The sequence below is a fragment of the Anser cygnoides genome, chromosome 15 (genome assembly GCF_040182565.1).
Source record: "Anser cygnoides isolate HZ-2024a breed goose chromosome 15, Taihu_goose_T2T_genome, whole genome shotgun sequence".
In the NCBI taxonomy this organism is placed as follows: Eukaryota; Metazoa; Chordata; class Aves; order Anseriformes; family Anatidae; genus Anser; species Anser cygnoides.
This window is the reverse complement of record NC_089887.1, coordinates 10,199,500-10,218,766: the sequence shown is the minus strand read 5'-3', so window position 1 is coordinate 10,218,766 and position 19,267 is coordinate 10,199,500. Positions and strand designations below refer to the sequence as shown.

Below are 19,267 nucleotides of genomic sequence, written 5' to 3'. Positions count from 1 at the left end.
TGCAATAAATCATTAAAGAAATGCATTTGAAGTCCAAAATAATGGTGATATTAAAATTTGTTGCATCTAAGCAGCTCCCAACATTGTTTTTATCATGGGACAAGACAAACTGACTTTCAGAAGAACAATCACTACAACACACCCAACATCCACCATAACTAGAGAAATTACATAAAATTGTTTTAAAATAACATTTTAGTCTAAGTGAGCATCTCTTTAGATCCTGCTATAAAAGCTCCTTATCTGTTCTTTAAAAGGGTACACGCATGACAAATATCTGATTCACCCATATGTCAATGCAAATTCTAAAACTGTGGGGGAAGTGAGTCAAAGAAATATGAATATACAAATCCTATAACCTGCAACGTGAATATTAAATGATGATGTATTTGCATTGTCTCCATTGCCCTACATCATACGAATGTCAAACCCACTTATGCATATCTCTCCCTCCCTCAAACCACATATTTAGGTCTCATGTGTCATCAAAAGCAGAATTAGAAGGATTCTAAATATATTTATATTACCTTTATATTTATCATTCTCAGACTAGTTCTGCTACGCAATAAAAAGCTTATAGGAACCTCAGTCATGGTACTTCACCACAACTGACAGTAAACATTGCGCCTGCATATGCAGAAAACAAACACTCTGCTCTGTAACAAGGCACAGATTACTAACCTTATTTAACATTCGGAATAGTCTTGTTGTTTACTATACATGTGAATCATCCCCAAGATTTCAGGCATCATAGGTTACTCCAGAGCTTATTTAGAGTTGTAAGAAGAAAATCATGCCATTACAGCTGCATTTACCTTCAAATACCTTACTTATCTAAATTTAAGTGATCTAGCTTAAGAGACAGTTTAAAATTCTTTTCTGTGCACAATGGTAGCACAAAAGCAACCTGTAGGTAAGCCACCGCTGGTGTGCCCCAGGGTTCAATACTAGGGCCAATGCTCTTTAGCATCTTCATTAATGACCTGGATATGGGGACAGAGTGCACCCTTGGTAAGTTCACAGACCATACAAAACTGGAGGAGAGGCTGATACACCACATGGGAAGAAAGTCCAAGAAAATACTTGGAAATACGTCTAGTCCTAAAAAATACTTGGAAAAAATAACCGTTAGGATTAAAAATCTAAAGTTAGTGGCAGTGTCACACAAACAATTTAAGTAGGGTATGACTCAAAACTCTGCTTCTGCCCTCAGTTCATCTGTCTTGGCAAAGAAGTAAGCTGCATTAGACTTGGATACCTGGCAAACAACGTGTTTTCTAACACATCAGTGTTCCTGATGACACATCGAGAGAAGGGAAGGGGGACACATACTCAAGAAGTCACATTCTCTGAAGATTGACATTGCAGTACAAGGGATCTCTTTCTTTTCGGTGTAGGCAAAAAAGAGGTCTCATGCTCATTTCCCAGCGCACGCGTGCACTGTTCAGTTTCTGCTCCACAACTTTAAACCACGCTGTCTTCTCTTCTTATTTTTTTTTTTTTTAATAAATACGAGAAGTATTGATAAAAATGCAACTGCATGACATGACCACAGAAAGCATCACTACTATTCTACTTTTTAAGACAATCATAAGCCTCTCTCTGTGTGATTAACAGTTAAATTACTCATCTTAGGTAAAGATTCACTTAACTTTTAAATACTTAAAATGAAATATCCGTTATTTTACTGTCAAGGGCAGTTAGATGATCATGAAGAGAGGACAGGACAACACTTCGTATGCTATTAAAGGGCTCCAGTACTTAATTTTAAATAGACAATTATTAAAAAAAAAAAAAAAACGAAAAAGATTTCACCACTTCAGAAACTGGTACTATTCACACTGTTTGGCAACAACTGTTGTTTATGATACAGCAGTTGATAAAGTAGTCAGCCATGAAAACCTGTCAAGAGGACCAGAAAATGAATGAAAACTCACTGTTTACTCATTCTACAACCATCAAAAAAAGCCAGATGGTTGAAACTCAACTTCAACCTCAAGGACCCTATAGCACATCCAAGACAGATTTAATATGCAATGTCTGAAATTCCTCCCAAGATCAGTACCGAACCAACAACATATTCACACATCCATAGAGTCTGTACCACAGACTATGTACCACGGTCTGTATCACAGACTATTAGCTCAAGAAAGCAATACAACATGAAAATATATCCCTCAGGACATAGTTTAGAGACAACTGTTCAGTGCTTTAGGGAAAATATTTTAGTCATGGCCCACTGGTATGGGCAAAACATCTAATTAAATCTTTTGCCGTGAAATACTTCATACAGTCTTCTAGCTTAAAAAGATAAAGGGATTTTTGACTGGAAGAACATATTTAACTCAAGCGAACCACGCTGTCACATCATTTCCATCTATGTATTTCTGGCTATATGGTGTCCAACAGCTGATCTATTTACATTAAATATGGCCTGATTATGAGATTTCTTCTGAAGAATGTTAAATAACACTGTACTGTAATGATGAAAAATGTCAGATGAAGTCATGCTTTTTGCCATAAATCATCACAGAGCTAAAGCATAAAGACATTTTCACACCTGATTTAAAGATTAAGAATTAAGAGAAACAGTAAATTGTGGAAGGAACAAGACAGATTAACCCAACTTCCTGTCAGTTTGCTAATAGGACATAAAATAATGAAAAAAGACATTGTTTGTTTGTTTGTTTTAAAAAAGGACTGTTTGTTGCTGGTTTATTTTGTTAATGCTGAAAAATGATGGAATGGACTAAATAATAAACGTCTTTACGAAGTTTTGTTGTCCCCTCCTCCCCACACCCAAAGACTTCAGCATTTCTTAAATGATACGAAAACAAGTGTAGAAACTATTTGGAATATAAAAATTCTAAGCAGTCTTTTCATATTTCTTGCTTAACAATTAAATACTTGTGATACTTTTTTTCCTGTTGGCTTCCAAGATCCCTTAACCGCATTGCCAGAAAAAAGTATTATACAAGTTGGAAAAGCATTCCAGACCTTGTCAAAGCTTAAAGAAGTGTAACAGTTGTTCATTCTTGTTCCAAGTCATTCGTTACAACATACATTAGAAATATTACTGGAAATAAAACAATAAAAAAAGAATAAAATCGGAAAACTAACGTTCATGTAAGCACGTATACCTGATACCAAACCTAAGAGAAATCCTATGACAGGATTGTTGTCTTGTTGACAGAGCAAGATGAAATATCTGTGGGATTTGGGGGTTCATATACTTAACTACATAAATGATTTGATGAAAAAAGTATGTGTGTGTACACACACCTCTAAATATTCTTTCATATTCACTGAAAGGCAAGCTCTTTGGTGATTTTTTCCTAATACACATCTCTTCAAAATCTGGTACTAGCATTTTTAAAAGGGAATATCTGAAAGATTTAGAATTCAGAACCAACTTTCTTTAAACAATTTTCCCCCTATTATATTTAAGTTCTGTCTTAAAACTGAGGTTTGGGAAGTACTACTTCCAGATCATGTTAGGCACTTGAACAACATTAAGAATAGAATATATCACATACTGGAAAAATCCCAGGACAATGATTATTGTGATAGCTCTATCAGGAATCTCCAAACTTTCAAATGGAGGAGGGGAAAAAAAGTGTGGGGTTAGAACTGTTAGAACTGGACCCCACAAAAAAAAGGTACATGAGGAAAGAAGTCTACTTACATTTACCTGACGTATTCCTTTGTATCAGTCTCATTACTTAACTGCCACTATTTTTGTGGCATGTATTTATTAATATTAGTCTAATTTCTTTTGAAAAATGACTTTTTAATTGTTGTTATTATGAGTATTTTAGTGCTCCTCACCTTGCCAAGGCTTGGACTTTTGTGGCGTGCCGCTCTTCCTGTTCTGCTGCTTTCCTTCTCCAGTTCTCCATTTCCTGCCTCAGTGCTGCAGAATGCTCCATCTCTCCGTCAAGCAGGTTTCGCAGGGACCTGGAAGAAGGTAGCAGCATCTGTTAGAACACCGCAAACAGTAATTAGAGAATCTTATCTACATCACAGAGTAGGTTATCTGAATGATACCACTAATGTCATCCTAAAATTTCTTTATTCAATGTAAAAAAAAAAAACACACCTGATTTGATTACACAAGGATATGAAAAGCTGCAAGGAAAAAGTACCCAATAAAAATCAGTTGCAAGTTCTTACTATTAATTTGTATTAATCTCGTCAGCATGCCCAGAGCACAACCTGTTACAGTATCTACTACACTACCACACAAAAAGAATTTCTTATCACAGTAAGTAGCTTATAATCTTGTTTCAGTGCTTCAGTGCAAGCTCCTACTTCTCAGAAAGAATCTACAAGCAACGTGTTTATTAGCCAGAGCAGAAGACAGGTAGGACTCTTGTCTCTACTGAGAGCACTGTCATATACCTCTGTGTAAAACCTTTGATGAAATATCAAAGGCCAGAATGAAATAAACACCCTCCCCCCCCCCCCCCCCCCCCCCCCCCCCCAAAAAAAAAAGGAAACTGAATGGGACAATAATTACCAATTATGGCAGTGAGGAGAAAGAAGAGGCAGCAAAATGGGATCAGTTGATAGTCTCAACACAAAAAAAAATACTTAAAATCTCTTTTAAAAACATAAGTTACCAAAAAAGTCTTTCTATAGAGTAACGATAGTACATCTCAAATATATTTTCATTTAGTCTTGTCATGTGTTCCAATATACTAAAAAAATAGGTTTGATGGCATTTTGAATGAATGACATTTTTACATTTACATCATTATTTTGTCCCAGGTAAACACGAGGACATTCACAAATGACAGCCACTTTCAGCGTAACATTGTTGGCAGTCCTATATCATTTCTGCACCGGGGGGGGGGGGGGGGGGGGGAACTTTCTGAATATTTGCATAAGGACAAACTTTCACTTATTCAGAAAGCTGCCTTAAGAGATAGTAAGAATCTTTTGGCTCTAAGTTTTGGTTTTGAAAAAACTACAATTTGTGAAACCTCCCAAAGACAAATGGCTATATGTGATTTGAAGTCAAAGGAAAAAGTAGACCTGTAAACACTACTCTTCGGTATCCACAGTTGAATATTAATTTATTACGCGTACCTTTTACAAAAAAACAATATATATATATATCAGGAGCATGACAAAAAGATTATGCACAGCTTTATACAAAGGACAGCTTGTATTAGAGAAATCAAATGATAACAGCGTTCTGAAATTATATAGTGCCTCTTGACTAGAAAACAGAAAACTACCTATTCTGTTCTTCCAGTTCATCCTTTCTGTTCATCATGGCCACAATAGCTTGACGAAGTTCATCTAAAGACAAAAAAGAAGGGACAAAAAAGATTAATTTCTGTGTGTATTTTTGTTAATATCAGATCTAACAGCCACATACACAGTGGCATTAATTAAGCAACACACTTAAGATGACGTCAAGGTCATTTGCTATTCAGCAAAGCACCTAACAATTCTCTTAATCTCATCACCAACTTGAGCAATCTTTCAAAAATTGTATTATTTAAACACTGTATCAGAAGTACTGATCAAACTAAATTAGCCTGTATTTGGCTTTAATGCAAACTTGTAAATGTCTGTCATAACTACTGCTGATTTGTTTTTAATTACAGCCACATGGGGCATCTTAGGATACAATGCACCTTTTCACTGGAAGCATATTAGTGAAACATATTGTTACTTGTGTACCATTTTCAAATGTTTCCTTGCTATAAATCTTTGCTAGTGTTTTCCTTGCTATAAATCCTGATGCAGGAAATACAAGTATTACTGTGAGACCAGAGAAGAGCAATTGATTCAACTCAAGCTCAGTCTACTGTTTTAGAGGCAACAGGTTTTCTGAATTCTGCTATTACCTAAAAAAACCTTTTTATTTCTTCTTATAAATACCTTCAAAAATATTTTCCATCATTACATCAAGAACTAAAAAAAAAATAATAATAACTGACTTTTTCTTTGAACTTGTGAGAAATACCATCTTCAGCAGCACTACCATTTCAAGGGAGATTTTCAGTTTCAGTGAGGGGATAAGTTAAGGATCTTCAGCCTGTACACAAGTCAGTACTTCCTTGCCTTTTTTAGGGTTAGGTTTTTTTAGAGTAGCTTTTCTGTACTGTACAGAGAAGCGTCAACTCAAAGCCATGCTGGACTCCTGCTGCTATTGTAAGTATTATAGTGTATTTTACCATGCAACTGTACAGCTGTACTATTACTATTTACTACAAATTTACTGAAAAATATTAGGGATTAATCACCTAACCCAAAACAGATTTCAACTTCCAGATATTGCACAAACCCATGAAATACAGCACATCTTCAAAGATTTGCATGGCTTCTAGCAAACATCTGAATGGACATGTGCCCTAAACTCATTTTTTTTGAAAGCATCATTAACAATTTCACACAAGTTCATCAATAATTTTAGAGACCTTCTGCAGGGACAAAATACATTATAACATCCCCCTAACAGTTACACGAACTGTTCCTGTTTATAAATACAATAAATCAGCTGACTCTGTTCTGCAAGTATTCAAAGTAGACGTCAGCAATTTTTCTGAGCTTTTACTGAAAACCATATTAACAGAACTGGTATTACTTAATTTCTGCGAGCAACCAAAGCCACTGGACAGCTTTCTTCTCTCCCTACATTCATTTCACTGGCTTACCCATAACTTTCTTCATATTTTTCTACAGTTACAGAAGTTTTTGCCCTTTAAAAAAAAAAAAAAGATTTAACATTGTACTGTGGACCAGATTAAGTCTGTCCAACTCGTAGTAATGGGCAAATGTAAAATTTTATACTACATCAATCAATGTATCAGTCAGAGCAGACACCACAATTCAAATCTGGCATTGCTAATCTGTTGGTTAATTCCCCCTTGCAGGATTCTGCAGGGTTCTCATATCACTTGAAATCTGCCAATCCTATTTGCTCATGGTGGATTCTTTTCAAACCATTTCTGCTTCTTTGGCCATGGAGAAATTAGACAATTATTTTTCCACCCATTCCACATTACAGCTTGAGAAGTAGCTGGCATTAGCAAGAACCATTTCAGTAGGTCGAGGGATTTTGCACTCCATTAATTCAGCACAGAAAGAACAATTATTTTTGTACAGTAACTTAGCATCTTTATGAGTTCTCTATACAGCCAACCAAAAGAAAGATTCCAAATCTTGGAGAGAAGCCAAAGTAAAATTTGTGGGTATTAAACACTAACTTAAAAAAAAAAAAAAGTGGAGATTTCTGCTTTCTCCCTCAATAATATTACTAGCATTCAAAACCAAAGCTGCGATTACATTAAGTAGTTAATCAGATTTCCTAAGGCTGTGCTCTCAGCATAAAGAATGTTCCAGCATGCTTCTTCACCCATCACTCCTACCGCCTTCCCCGTGCTGGCACTAGTGTTTGTATACAGTGTCCTCACAGGAACTGATCCAGCTCAAAAATCACATTTGTCTGCCGGGCTACTTTTCAGACAAAGAATTGCCAAGTGATCTTACTGGCAAGTTCAGTACTGCTGCTGGCAAAAGGCACGCAGCAGAAAGCAGTCAGGGCAGAACAGAACACCTTTTTTAGCCATTAAGGATGAGGAATACAGGGCAGAACACCCTTTTTGCAAGAAGAAAGTTCTGAACAGGCAACCATTGCAATTTATGCAGCAACTGTAGGACAAAAAAAAAAAAAAAAGATTTGATACTACAAAACATACTGTGTTTCAGTATTTTCATGCCTGTTTTTCAAGAGAGTCTGTAATAGCTTCTTACTTACGAGTAGTTATTTTGGAGGGAAAAAAAAGACTATATTCTGAGACTTAAGTAATATATTAAGTATTATTAGTAGTATTCTTTTGGTCATGATGAGACACTGCCACTTTGTGGGCAGCTTGGAAAAAACGGATTTTTTTTATTTTTATGTTTTGGCACCTGTAGAAAATTGGTGTATTGTAATAGTCCTAATATGTAATGTTATGATATGTAACCACCACTAATATATAATGTTATGACAATGCACCACATTCTGCCAACGTGAAAAATAAGAATTTGTTTAAAGGATGAGGAAAATAGAACAATCCAAGAATTGTTCAAGCCTTCTACAAGTGTATAATACAAGCAAAAAACATTCATAGTAAGCTTTCAGTAGAGTAACACAACAATAAAATAATGATCTCTTAACTATTATGTTGAATTCAGAATCCTCCTCAAGACAGCATTAAGCCAATGGCTTTTTAAATATTTCAATACGGTCACTAAAATATGGTAATGCGACAATCTGCACAAGCTGCTATTATTTCTCTGACAATAAAAAATTAAAGCCACTGCTACTCAAACAAGTTACTGTAGGGCTGACTGTACTTACACTGGGGTCACTACTCTACAATAATTGGTGGTATGCATCCTCAGTCTGTTTAAATGTGTACTGAGTTATTAACATTTAATTGACAGATTTTAAGTTGTCTCCACTTTTCCGATTCTACCTGCCTATTCAAACTGTAACCTTAACTTGCCTACTAACTTGATCTTCTTTCCCTTATTTTATCTTATCTCACTTCTCCCTCCAACACACACAAAGTAAGCAGAGCATGTAAGCAACATTCTTATAGAGACTGTATTTTGCAAAAAAAGGAGAAAAAAGCCTCTTGAAATAAAAGAAGTTAGAATGCTTATTTATATTTGAATCTTTTTTTTTCTGAAAAATCATAGATTTTGCAGTATTGTTAAAGACACAGCAAAGCAGACACTACCAATTTCATAATCATGTATAGGAATGGGAATTAAGCAAATCAATGCTTAATTTAGGACCACAAAAGCAAACACTCATACTCAGTATTTCTCAATAATTTTGTCCAACTATGTACAGCAGTGGAGATGTGGAAGGAAGAATCAACATAGACAACTGGGCTGGGCTGGGCAGCCAAGGTTCCAGGAAGGCTTGCACAGCCTGTGCTTACTCTAGTATTTACGAGTGGTAAATAAATAAAGATTACCAAGTTTAAAAAAAAAAAGAGAAACATATTTCACAACATTTTTTTCCAAATTCATGATATTTTGATATAACTGAAGTGAATTAAAAGGACATACTCCTATCCTAATTCAAGCCCAACATTCAAAACTTTTTAAAATTGCAATTTCGTACTCTCACTTAGGCTTCTCTAAAATTTTTTGCAGTGTGTGAGAGCAGTCAGCTGAACACAACAAAGTAAATCCAGCATCATGCACTGCAGCAGGTTGACCTCAAATCTACCAGAACATCCACAGTTCATTACTCTCGTTTGTGTGTTATGCTTGCCTCAGATCAGTTTATGATTATAACATTTTTTTCAGCACTTACGTCTCCTTCAGTGTGGGGGTTAGAAGAAGGAACTGGGGATGGGGTCGGGGGGGAATCAGGATGATACACACCAACTTGAAGGTTGTACCTTCAATTTCAAATTTCTCTGACTTCTGCCTGCAGCCTCAATCTTTCTCCCTCTTTTCCCCATCCTCCCCTTTTTTCTTTTAATAAAGCAGTGGGAGGATAGCCAAGCATAACTGCTTCAGACAACTGTTTGATGTCAGAGTTTATGTCCTACTTCTGAACTGCTTTGAGCTTGACATAGCCATTTACACTCTGTAAAGTAGTATTAACAGAAAGAGATACACTACTGTTACTAAGAAGCAGCATTAACACCAACATATCTAAAATTCAAGTGATAATCAGAATTTCATAAAGACAGATGTAAAATAACTCAATGTCTTTCAAATTATGTAATCTTAACAGCTGTTTTCACAAAAACTTTTTTTTAAAAAAAAAAGACTCCCAAGTACTAACCAAAAACTCTAAACCAAGTCTTTCTTTAGCAGTAAAAAAGATAACATGAAACTTTAAGAATGTGCTTATTAGATTTTTCATATTAAATCTCACATTTTAAAACTCCAAGAATTAACTTCTATTATTGAAATTAACCTGTAGTGCCTAGTTACTAATAAAGTAAATATTTGCTTTAAAATGTTTTTAAATCACTTGCATACTACTTGAATAATCTAGCTTCTAAAAAGCTTTCCTAAAATCACATCCAGAGCATGAAATAGGTTTTAAAAGTGCCATGCTTTATGGAGCACCTGTCAATTTCCCAGCAATCTCCAGAAAATTCTTAAGCTTCACAACTCTTGAGCTATTTAGCCAAAGAAAGATTGGATAAGTATGATTTGCAATCACCTGTTATGAAGAATGAGCTGTAAGTGAAATCATCTCAGTGTACACAAGGTCATGCAGCACTCCTCTGCAATCCTGCAGATAGAATACCAGGGAGGGCTGGGAGCAGTCTACTGAAATGATTTTTTTTTTTATTGTCCTGGATGCAAATTTACACGGGTATCTTCTGAGACAAAATAAAACCTTCAGCAGACTAGTTACATCTTATATAAGAAGTCTGACCTTTAGAGACATGCTCCCAAAGCCACTTGCATGATACATTGGCTATCAAGGCTTTACTGCTCCAAAATCCTCTAAATATTAGCCTGTCATGTCACTATTAATAAGGCAAATTTTAGTAGGAAACAAATTGGACAATATACTTTGGGCCTTCTACTGTAGAGAACAAATTGTCCTAACTTGGGAAAAAAAAAAAAAGAGTACATAAGATAAACTACAGCTTTTTTCCTCCACAATAGAAATTATACATCCTCTTTCCACAGCCATACTTGCAGAGAAGTCACAAGAACTGAGAACCTTTCAGGGTCCGATGGCAACCAAGTTAAAGAACAAATGAAAAGCTATTTAGAGGACAGAATACAAAAAAACAAGCACCTTACTTCCCTACACAGCCTGGATAAAAATATCACGTGTAGTTTTTGTTTCTCAGTAAGGTTGTTCAGTGGTCATGAAGAACTGGGAGATTTCTCAAGAATGTATGAAAAAACTATGGAATAGCAAATAATGCTACAACCTTTACTAACCGCTGTGGTTAAACCCAAACTTAAAAAACAAGGAAAATTACAGTGGAATAACTAAGTTCCCAAATACTTAATAAAATTAGCACTATAGTCAAAGAACCTTGTGAGAAAAACACGAGAGCCCTTCTAAAATGAAAGGTTTGGAACTTCCATTTTTTCCCCATAGCAAAAACAAAATTATACAAAAATGAAAAACAAAACAAAATGACTCGTGCTATATGAGAGATTTTTCTGGTGTAAAACAATGCTGAAAATATAGTCTTCCAATTACAATAATTAGATAACATGCAATGTTACTTACTATGCAAATATGACACGATAAAAACAATTTTTTAAAAAACTGGAAAATGATGTAATGGTACAACTACATAAATTTAAAGCTTCTAACAAACTTAATTCATTATTGAGTTGACTACAAGACAGATATTCATAAAGTAATGCAAGATTTCAAATGATGTCTAACGTGCACGTTGAAAATCTAACCCTACAGATTATGATTTCTCTTGAATGGTACTTGTTTTGTTGTGTTTTCCTTTAAGATGTATCTGCAGCCAAGTTAACCTATATAGATGCAAGGGAAATAAATTCAGGAAAACCATTCAAGATAACAGAAATTTTAAATTACAGTCTCTCATAACTTTTTTTTTTTTTGCATGCATAGCAGAAGGACTGAGAAAAGGTTAGTATTATACAAGCAAAATGGAAAGGAAGAAGAGGAAGAACAGATTCAGAATAAACTCTTCTCAAGCTTTGTCTTCAGAATTAAGCAACACAAAAACCCACAGCCACTGGAGACCTCACAGTTTTTCTCTCCACACTATTGCATTACATTTTTCTTTCCTGATGTGTTAGAATTAGTTGCCATGCAACCAAGCTATAAGCCTCACCATTTAATAATTCTTCTGCTAATTGCAATATAGAAAAAGAGCTTCAATGTCTGGGTTTGTCATAGCACTGAATTCTTACTGTATGGAGAATCTACGATCAGTAATAACAAACTTGAGAAAAGAATTGTTATTGAATGTATCTGGGATCAGCTATTATAAAGGTATTAACCTAAAAGTATAGCCAGCTGAATTTTCATTATAATAATTATTTACCAATGGTTCTACTGGCTTCATAGCTTATATGTTTCCTCAAAACCTTGTCTGAAATGCCAAGCTAATGATTGTGTTTCTTTTGATATTGTGGTTCATTTCATTTAGAAACTGCTAAGTATCAACAATTGAAAATCTCAAGGTTTACTTTCTATTTTATAGCTGTCCTAACTACACATGTGCACTGAGCAACTGAAAGAGACCAACTGCGGCCCCTGCTGGTACCTATGAAACAATAAAATCAGTGAAGTGCAATAAAAATAGGACATTTCCCATTAAAATTCTACGACTGAAAAATAAAGCTAAAACATAAGTACAAAAGGATTAGACTATAGTAACACCATGAACAGAAAACACCCAATGACCAAAGCATCACAGTGCTTTCAACAGTAACTTCATCTACATCTTCAACTATGTCACTTCAAAGTCTCAAACTAGATTTTCACTTTATAAAGCACTTTGTAATAAAGGATTTTTCAGCTTTGTAAAGCTCACTCAGCAGATATTTACTAGAGCCTGAACCAGAATTCAGCAAAAATTCATGGCTTATCTTTAACACGTCAATCAGATACCATTTGAACATGAAAATAGAACACAGGGTTAGAATACCGTAGTGTTCATTCATTTTGATGATTTCATAAATCACTTTCACAAATGAATCTTGTCTGCATCACTTCTGTATTCCCAAATGTCATCATTTAATATTTGTACATATTTACGTAAAAAAAAAAAAAAAAAAAAAAACAAGAAACAGACATACCCTAGAGCTTTAGGAACAAAGCCACATTCACCAGCTCAGTTACAGAACTTTCTGTACAGAGACAAAAAGCCATACTGGCTTACTTATTTACATAGCTGGACAGTTTAAGTATTAAGACTTCTTTCTGCAAATTTATGTAAAGAAAAGGATGGAAGATGGAATAAATAAACTGACAGTACTGCTAATCTCTCTCCTACAGCAAAGGCCATTTTATTCTGTCCAGTTCAACTCTTAACACTAATGAAAATAAGACTGTCTTCCACATTAATCTTAAACAGTTTTTGTTTATGAAAGGCCACATTTATGTTTGGAACAAATTTTCCCTATTAAAACCATAGACTGAGTAGAGTTCTTGGGTTTTTTTTCTTTGCTCTCCTGGCATTAAAAAGCAGGAAAAATAACTAAGTAAGATCACATCAGAACCAACCATTAGCATTTTCAGAACTTGCAGAAATCGAAAGATGTTAATCAAATTAAATCATTACTATTAATTTAAATACGGAAGCCACTACTAGTATAAGGATATTTATAGCAGTTCTGTGGAAAAAGAGGCTCATGTCATACAGGCTGCAATGAACCATAACCTGGTATCAGCCAATTCAGAATCATTTCTGATGTGGCCAGCACATCAGAAATGAAGTGCTGCATGCCTCTCTAAATAGATCTCCTTGAAATAAGAGTAGAAATGAAGGACTTTAAAAGTTAATTCCATTAATCTAGATACATCAAGGAAGTACTTACTAATTGTCATGGATTCTGGCACAGTGGCTGAAGGCAACATATTGCTTAAAGTATTCACTTGAGCTGCAGGATTGACTTCCACTCTAAAAAGTAAAATGTACATAAAAGTACATAAATGTGCATAAAAGTACAATGTCATCAATTAATGGAAACAAAACCCTGAATTCAAAACTGAAGCAAAAAGAAACTAGAAGTCTCGTCATCTATTCAATGCATGTAATCATACACAGAAAACAACCCATATTCAACCAACTTATGTTTAATTGTCCTTTAACTTATCTGTTTTGTCTGATTTTTGAATACACGCAAAAAAGGTTCAAATCAACAGGCCACAGAGAGTACGGTTAATAAACAACAACATAAAAGCTATCTCCAAAACCTGGAGGCTACACCTGCCTGTCAATTCAAGTTGATATAACTACGTGACTTCTTCAAAATGACCAGGAAAAGTACAATATATGACAATTATAAAAATAGGGAAGTGTAGGCTTTTGCATTTGTCTTTCCAAAAATTTCCAAGAGCAGCCTGATAACAGTTTGTTTTCCAATACTGCGTAGCTATTTGTTAGGCAACAATACTAAACTAGCAGCTATAGGTGGAAAGCGTTTTTTTGCCTTTTTCTTTTAAAATGTATTTGACATGTACCTGTAAAGATGATCAGATCTTCTTGGAATCAGTTCTACTGCATGAACACCACTTTCATGCCTCTCTCCATTCTCCAGGTTATCTAAAGTAGAATGCACATGCACAAGCGTCTTCAATTAACAGTACTTAAATAAAGCAATACTTACCTTCACTAAAGAATTGTAAGTGCTTAAAAGCTTTCTCCAAAGCTGGCTTCTGTACTTTCACACCGAATGCCAGCAGAACTGTAACACCGCCATCAGTTTCAACAAAAATTATTATTGCAAAACTTCTTTTTATAGTTTAGATGTTGACATTTAACATTGACAGCAATGTTGTACATCTATGAAGAGACTTCTTATTCAAGTTATTTTTGCAAGCCCCAGGAGTTCAATTAACATGGCATCTGATACTCATTACAAATCTGTTTTATGACTTGCAGGAAATCAATCTGTGGTTCGTCCCCTATATCCGAAACCTTGCAGAGGCACCAGTCTTTTATACACTCCCAACGGAGCACCATAGCTTTTCTCTGACTTGCTATGTATACATTTGGTACACATGGCTGTGAACCAAATACCAGGAATCAGATACTTTTCAGAAAAGCATGGATAATATACATCTGTCCACACATCCACAACTGCCAGCATCAAAATACACATATCACTGGGCCCGCCGTGATGGTGGAAGGAAAAACAACAACACCTACCTTCTGTGAATGTATTAAGAAAAAAAAAAGAAAAGTCATTTACATTTTCTGGATATCAGTATGTAAGGGTTACAAAATTACCCTAAAACAAACCTGAAATCATGAGCTAAAAAATAATACAGAATTTAAAAAGCAGGAAAAAAGTTGATGGGAATTAGAGTTATGTCAGGATGACTACAGAGAAGAAAGTTCATTTTTTAAGCTGTAGAATTTACTGAAGCTCAGTACCTATCATTCTATTCTATTTTTCTTCCAGGCACCTGACTCTTGACTCAGGCTCTCTCATCTCTAGCTACATGGAGATATGATATGCCCTGACACATCCCTGAAGCACAACAGCAAACTCAAATTGAAAACTCATATAAGCATACAGCACTGTACATTGTAATATATTTCAAACAGATACATGTCTTGTTAGTTACCTGTGTAAGACCTATAAACTAAAATACTGGGTTAAACACTGTATTTTACAGAAGCTCACTACGCTTTAGCAACAATCTTGTCATAATAATAATGAGCTTGCCAGTTACTGGGAAAACTAGAAGAAAATGGAATGTACTTTATATTAACCACTCGCATTTCTTAAGAGGTACAAATGTTAAAATACAGCAGAGGGCAGTACAGCATTATTGTATGAATCATGTTATTCTTATCACCTTACTTATAGAAGTGAATTTCACTTTTTCACAGCCACTCAGTTAACAGTCTGTCTAAACTCTCGGCATAAATAATGTATATCCAAAAAGCATTAAATATTTTACCACTACAAGAGATTATTTGAATGCCACTGAGAAGTTATTAATAGTCACTGAAAGGAGAACACATACCCAAAGTTTTATAAAAGCAATGTTTTATAAACAGCTACCAAAATATTAACTTCAAGGTTTTTGAGGGGGAATTCTTTTGCTTTGTTACCAATACAGATACTGGACCTTCTCTTCCATACCTTTGACCATTCTCATTGCTTCTGACAAGATCTCTAAATGGTCTCCATCACTCTTCAAGTGCAGTACCCCAAACTGCATACAATATTGCAGCTGAACCAACTAAGCATAAACTTACAAGTGACACTTTCATTTACGCATCTCAGTGTGATACATGCTTTTACCGTAGACACACAGAACTGCTAACTCACTATCAGCTTGTAACCCACTATATCTCCCATATCCTTTTCAAAAGAAGTATTTCCTAGCCAATGATTCCTCACCCTGTATATACACAGATAACAGCTTCTATTGAACTACATCCAATATTTAATCGTTTCGCCAATCTGTCAAGATTAATTTAAATTCAAATTATCAAACACACTTCAGCTTCTTCCAGCTTAGTTGTATTTAGAAATTGGATAAGGATACTTTTTAGTCAACCATCCAAATCATTAGTAAAATACTATACATACAAGACCACAGCTTAATCACAACAAAACTCTGGTCTATTTTGATACGGGTAAATCCTCCTCAACTAAACAGCTTAGATATGAGATAAGTATAAGACTACTCAAATAATTAACTTTGTCTCCTATCTAGAAAAAAAATGTATTTGAACATTCTGTCCCAGCTGTATGGTATCTTCTTAATTCCTCATAATCCCATACTATTTGCCACTGTCCCATGTTCGATTTTTTTTTTTTAAATCAAATTCTGTTGGCATTAGATAGAATTAAAATACTTACCAGTTTGGGAGTAAGAACCAACAGCACTGACAGGAAATAGAACATCTGAGTCATCATTCAGGACCTGCAGAGGACTCCAACTGCATATCTGAGAGTTGCATGTGACTATTTCATGAGGCCTAGATTAAGAAAATAAAACCTATATAAATAGTCAGCATTAATTTTCACAACACTCACATTTCTTTTGGAGGTATCATTGCAAGAAAAACCTTTATTTCAATCTGCCTGCCAACTTTTTGGTTTGGACGTACACAAATCGACAAAGATGTACATAAATTCCTAATAGCGGCCTTCCAGTACTTAAAGCAGGCCCATAGGAATGCTGTGGAAGGACTCTTTATCAGGGAGTGTAGTGGTAAGACAAGGACAAGGGGTAATGGTTTTAAACTAAGAAAGGGGAGATTTAGATTAGACATTAAGAAGAAATTCTTCTCTATGAGGGCGGCAAGGCCCTAGCCCAGGCTGCCCAGAGGAGCTGTGTATGCCCCATCCCTGGCAGTGTTCAAGGCCAGGCTGGATGGGGCTTTGGGCAACCTGGTCTAGGGGGAGGTGTCCCTGTCCATGGCAGGGAGTTGGAACTAGATGATCCTTAAGGTCCCTTCCAAGCAAACCATTCTACAATTCTATGATTCTAAGATCACATTATTCCAAACCATCAGTTCTATGGTTTTGTCTTGGTTAACATCTACTCTGAATACTAGCAGTCTCCATTTAAAAATATGTGGGTTTACTGTGAAGCCAAACTAAAGTTGGTATCATACTACGAATAAGCAAATATCATAAGAAGAAAGAATTATAGCTTGGCTATATCAAGCAAGAATTTAAACATCTGAGAACCTCATGAGAACATCTGAAATCTCAATATTGTGATTTTAGGTGGAACTTAGATGCAAAATATCCCCAAACTAGTCCAAATGGTTCAAACAAAGAATGAATAAAGAAAACCCTACAGTGCAGGGATTTTTGTTAGTTACACAAATTAGCCAGTACCCCTGGAAAAAAAGAAGTAAAAAGAAAAAAAGCATGAAAAAATTATCACTTGTTCCTTCAATTACTTACTTTTCAGAAGGTTCAGTTTCATTTTCTGTGCCTTTATTTCCTAGTGTTTTTCCATACAGCTCATCTTCGTCTGCATCTTCATCATCAATACTCTTCACGTCTAGTTTCTGGTATTCATATTCTCCATTCATGAACACTGAATTGCTTTTCCATGAATGGTTACTTTCATTCCCATTCAAACTTTTTCCAAGACTGGTTTCAGATGAGGGTAATATAAAAACTGAAGACTTATCTAAATTCTCCTCTGAACTTTCTCCTGTAACCAGAGGTTTTGTTGCATCCCCCACATTTTGCTCATCTTCCTCTTCATCAAATGAGATTATATTTGTCACTCTCTTCTTCTTTTTGCGATCCTTTTTAGATTTCAAATCTAGAAGCAACATATTTTCATATTTTAAAAAAGAAAAATAACGTAAGACATCTGTAATTTTTCTTAACAGAACTCATGAACTAAATGAGCTTAGTAAAGAAAAAAACAATTAGATCCATGATGCCATTCATTATCTTTCCACACACGTTAGCTTTTAAACCTTTAAGTACCATCTTTATTTTATATGCTTTATGTAACTCAGATTTTAAAAGTTAGTTCAGATGTGCATTTATAATAGTATTCAAGTGGAAGTGGAAAAAAAGTCCAAATTTATACAATGAAATTTAAGAGAAAAAGCCTTTCAGTCACCTTCTCCCATGGATTATGGCTAGTGTATATTGCAAGGTATGTCTACGCAACAGATAAAACATGAAACAATTTCAAGAAAATAAAAAAACTTACGATCACATAAAAGACAGTTTTGTCTATATTCTAGAAATAGAGCAGTTAGTTTTCAGAAAGAAAGAAAAAAAATCTTGCTCCTTCTCTCAGCTAATTAGTTCCTGCTTTTGAAATACACTGAAATCCTGACTACATCACATCTAAGATGTGACAGTCATTTTTCAATGATTAGCTAGCCTCATGTGCACATTGTAATCGGTGAGAATAAATGATCTTGCAAATTTGAAGCACTCCTAGAAATATCAGAAATTTACTCATCCACACAACACCGTGACTAAACACCGTGACTGTTTTGTTTAATTGAAGTCCCACTGTTATATATCCACAACAGTGATTAACCTACTTTTACGAGCAAGAAGTTAAAATTCATTCTTAATGCAAACAGAATTCCAGCAAAGAACATTGACTTTAATGTAAACATCTGACTTTACTATTCAGCACATAATTTCATTTGAATACACCACCTTTTTCAATGGAAGATTTATTGCAAGTTTTACAGTGCATGTACTGTATGCGCATGACCTAAACAAGTAACATACATTGTGTTGTAGACACGTGCAGCATGTCAGTTCTGTTATTTCATCTTGAAAGCCTATTCTATACTTAAAAAGTTATCCCAAGTCAAGTATCACCTACTTTAATGTCATTTAAAATACTTAAACAAAAGTTTTACTTCAAGTTTATTTTGAAAACCATTTTAAAGACAAAACCCATTTTAAATGCCAATAAAAAAACAGGTTTCATCTCAACATCTATTCCTACCAGATAGCATTCACACTGTTTCTTTTTATCATAACCAAAACTATTTAAAGCCTAAATTCAAACCTTGACTTTTAAATGAAAAATACATAAATCCAAGAGTCTTTCTGCAGTTTTGTAACTTTACAAAGCAAA

At 34.9% G+C, this 19,267-nt stretch overlaps 1 protein-coding gene across 5 annotated transcripts in view; it reads right to left on the bottom strand.

Moving 5' to 3' along the window:
* SNX29 (sorting nexin 29) overlaps window positions 1-19,267 on the bottom strand; it is a 151,960-nt gene that overhangs the window by 113,925 nt on the left and 18,768 nt on the right. For all 5 annotated transcript variants that reach the window (XR_010825052.1, XM_048064052.2, XM_048064039.2 and 2 more), the window contains exons 8-13: window positions 17,602-17,971; window positions 16,543-16,661; window positions 14,183-14,264; window positions 13,537-13,619; window positions 5,244-5,307; window positions 3,829-3,957 (exon numbers count right to left, since the gene is read on the bottom strand). Coding sequence is in view for 4 of the 5 variants with exons in the window: in XM_048064052.2 (XP_047920009.2) it covers window positions 3,829-3,957; window positions 5,244-5,307; window positions 13,537-13,619; window positions 14,183-14,264; window positions 16,543-16,661; window positions 17,602-17,971 (847 nt within the window). In the remaining variant the exon portion in view is untranslated. The remainder of the gene's footprint in view (window positions 1-3,828; window positions 3,958-5,243; window positions 5,308-13,536; window positions 13,620-14,182; window positions 14,265-16,542; window positions 16,662-17,601; window positions 17,972-19,267) is intronic.